General features: G+C 35.1%; 1 protein-coding gene across 1 annotated transcript in view; it reads left to right on the forward strand.

Moving 5' to 3' along the window:
• LOAG_09098 (hypothetical protein) overlaps window positions 1-279 on the forward strand; it is a gene marked incomplete at its 3' end in the record, with an annotated part of 6,504 nt that extends 6,225 nt beyond the window's left edge. The window contains exon 8 of the mRNA XM_020447855.1: window positions 27-279. Within this exon, the coding sequence (XP_020301954.1) occupies window positions 27-279 (253 nt within the window). The remainder of the gene's footprint in view (window positions 1-26) is intronic.
• Window positions 280-2,788: the final 2,509 nt, after the last annotated feature.

Raw genomic sequence — 2,788 nt, forward strand, 5'->3', positions numbered from 1 at the left:
CGAACTTAATTTTTTTTTTTTTTTAGTACGAATTCGATTGCTACTGTATTCAATCATTTTGCATTACATCGTCATCGTGCCGATGTAGCCAATACGTTATACGTGGAACCAGATATAGCCATTAAACTGCACTACAAGTCAAAATGTCCGATTGAATCGGGAAAACAGTGTGAACATTTGAAATATGTTACTGTAGATGATACAATAATGGATCGATATGCTGAACAATTAACTAGACAAGTTACCAAAGTGCTTAATTATTTACACTTTATTGAATAAATAAATTTTATTTGATATACTTCTGTTTTTATCTCATGGCAGTTGTGGTATACATTTCATATTTCTGATTGTTGATGTCAAAGTTCATTTGTACTTAAAGAGATGAAAGAAGAATGATTGCACTTTCTACTTGAACTACTGTGAAGCTCTTTTCTATCTTACAGTTAGTCTCAGAGATGAAAACTTAGAGATTGCTCATCCAATAATCGATTCTATTATATCTTCTTGTCTGATAACATGTCGTCAAGAATTTCACTGAATAAATTTTTCAAAATCTCTGAAATTGTTAGCTGTATTGCTATTATGGGTAAGTTATAAAGCTTTCAGGAACCAGAAAGTGGGTACTGTTAACGGATTCACTAATACATGATATAGGAGAATTGCAATACTTTATCAATACTTACTAAAAGTATTTCTACGTGATATAAGGCTAGCAGCTTTAACTTTGTGGTATGCGTATATTATAGGTATAATGATACGTCATCTGGACATATCGTTATCATTCAAGATGTAATTCAAATGGTTCAATCACTCTGGTGCTGTTGCTGCAAGAAGGGACAACCGTCTGTATGTCTGGATGCACTCTGTTGCATTGTGATTAAGAAACCGCTTGGAGTTATATAGGTTCGAAGGTATATTATTAGGTGAGAAGATAATCCCTGACCCAATGCTAGTCGGGGTCGAAGTGTGTTGGCGATGATAGATGAGACACTAACTTCGCGGTTTCCACTCGAGATGCGTCCATGTGGGATTATTTCCTTGGATGTCTGAGCCAACTTTTGCTGTGTGACATTTGAGTGTAATCTTGTATGTTCCCTTTGGCAGGAAGGGACGGGATGTGTGTGGTCGTGTTTTATTGGGAGCGGTTGATGTGTGTGTGTGTGTGTCCCAACGTGCGGTCTTATGATTCCAGGTGTGCTGTTGCTTGTTCGTGTGGTCTAATAAGGTTTACTGGGTAGTTTTTGTTTTCGTCACTATAAAGTAGGACGTGGAGTTGCTCTGGACTGGTACTACGCTGTTTATTCCGCCATATTTTAATCTTTACAGGAAGCACTGCTTCATGGGTACATTCTACATCTCTAAGTTTGGCAACACTTCTATTCCAGTTTGAAATTTCACAGCAGATTTGATGGAAGTGTAAATTGGTTTTCTAAACGGAAGCAGATGATGAATGCATGAACGTTTTTTTTTTCCACATATTTTGTCCCGCGTTTCCTTATAAGAAACGAGAGATAGTAGGGGTAGTGTTGTATTCCTCATGCAGCAAAAACAGCTGCTGTATTTCGGCAAACTGATTTGATCACGCTCATGATAAAACCTTCCTGTCTTCCATTTGGCCTCAGTGGATTCATTATACTTGTCGCGAATGAACGCGAAGAAGTTCCGTGAAAAAGAAAAATATAATGCAGTGATGTACTAACTTTATACGTACCTTGTTGAATCGTGATTAAGATTAAAAATCATCCAAATTTTTATGAGTAAGGCACTATTATTGCATAAAATTGTATATATACTATTTGTTTAGCAATGTACCTAAAATGTAGGAATCTTTGTAGAGCTCCTACACTATGTACACTAAGCAAAGCGCTTTACCGATATCAACGTTTTACCAATGTTCGCTAACAGAAAGTGCTTTATCCGCATGAGCTAACGAAGGCGCTAATCCGTGTAATCGTAAAACCATTCTTTGAAAGATATAAACTCAGCAGACATTCATTCTTTCTTTTATTCTCCAGATTTTTCTCTTCGAAATTCATTTTGTGATGTCTTTAAATTGACTTCATGCATTAATTTGTGTTTTGTAATTGTTAACGGTTGTGGTACCCTAACATTATTTCGTTTACCTAATGGTTTAATTACTCAAGTTTGATTTGGCAATAACGAGAAATTTGCAACTCTGTATCACGTTGGGCATGATACTTTCAAAAATACAATAATTTTCCACTTTTGTATTTCTTCGTAATGATATTCTGATGCTGATTTTGTTGCTTGTTGTCGAGAAACTTTTGTTATTTGCTGTTGATGTGATGAGTCGCATGGGGAAGGTTTAATGAATAGTAGAATTATAGTAACCAATATAATGCAATAGTATTAGGTAAAATAAAGTAGAGGGTGAAATGAGATCAGTAAAAGTAATTTTAAGTAAGAGTAATTAATAGCCGACTTAAGGGAGACAAATGTGGCGCTGATATAAGATCTAATCAAGAAATTTTACTAAAGAGTGCCACTCTAATCATCATTTTAATCACTAATCACTCTTACTTAAAATCTCTTTTATCTAAAAAGAATTTGTTCTCGGAGAACTTTATATTGCCCATAAGTAGGTTGAGCGTACGATAACATACAGAATTAGTTTTTTTCCTCTTGTCCAAGAGGAAATTGCATGGAAATTATTTAACCGGACATGCAGCTTTTTCACAACTATTCAAAGAATTTGTAAATATGATCAAGTTTTACAAATTAGTTATCGGTTGTGCACAATTTGCATGACTGAGTTTAGATAACAGAC

This window comes from Loa loa (genome assembly GCF_000183805.2).
Source record: "Loa loa unplaced genomic scaffold supercont3.68, whole genome shotgun sequence".
Classification (NCBI taxonomy): Eukaryota; Metazoa; Nematoda; class Chromadorea; order Rhabditida; family Onchocercidae; genus Loa; species Loa loa.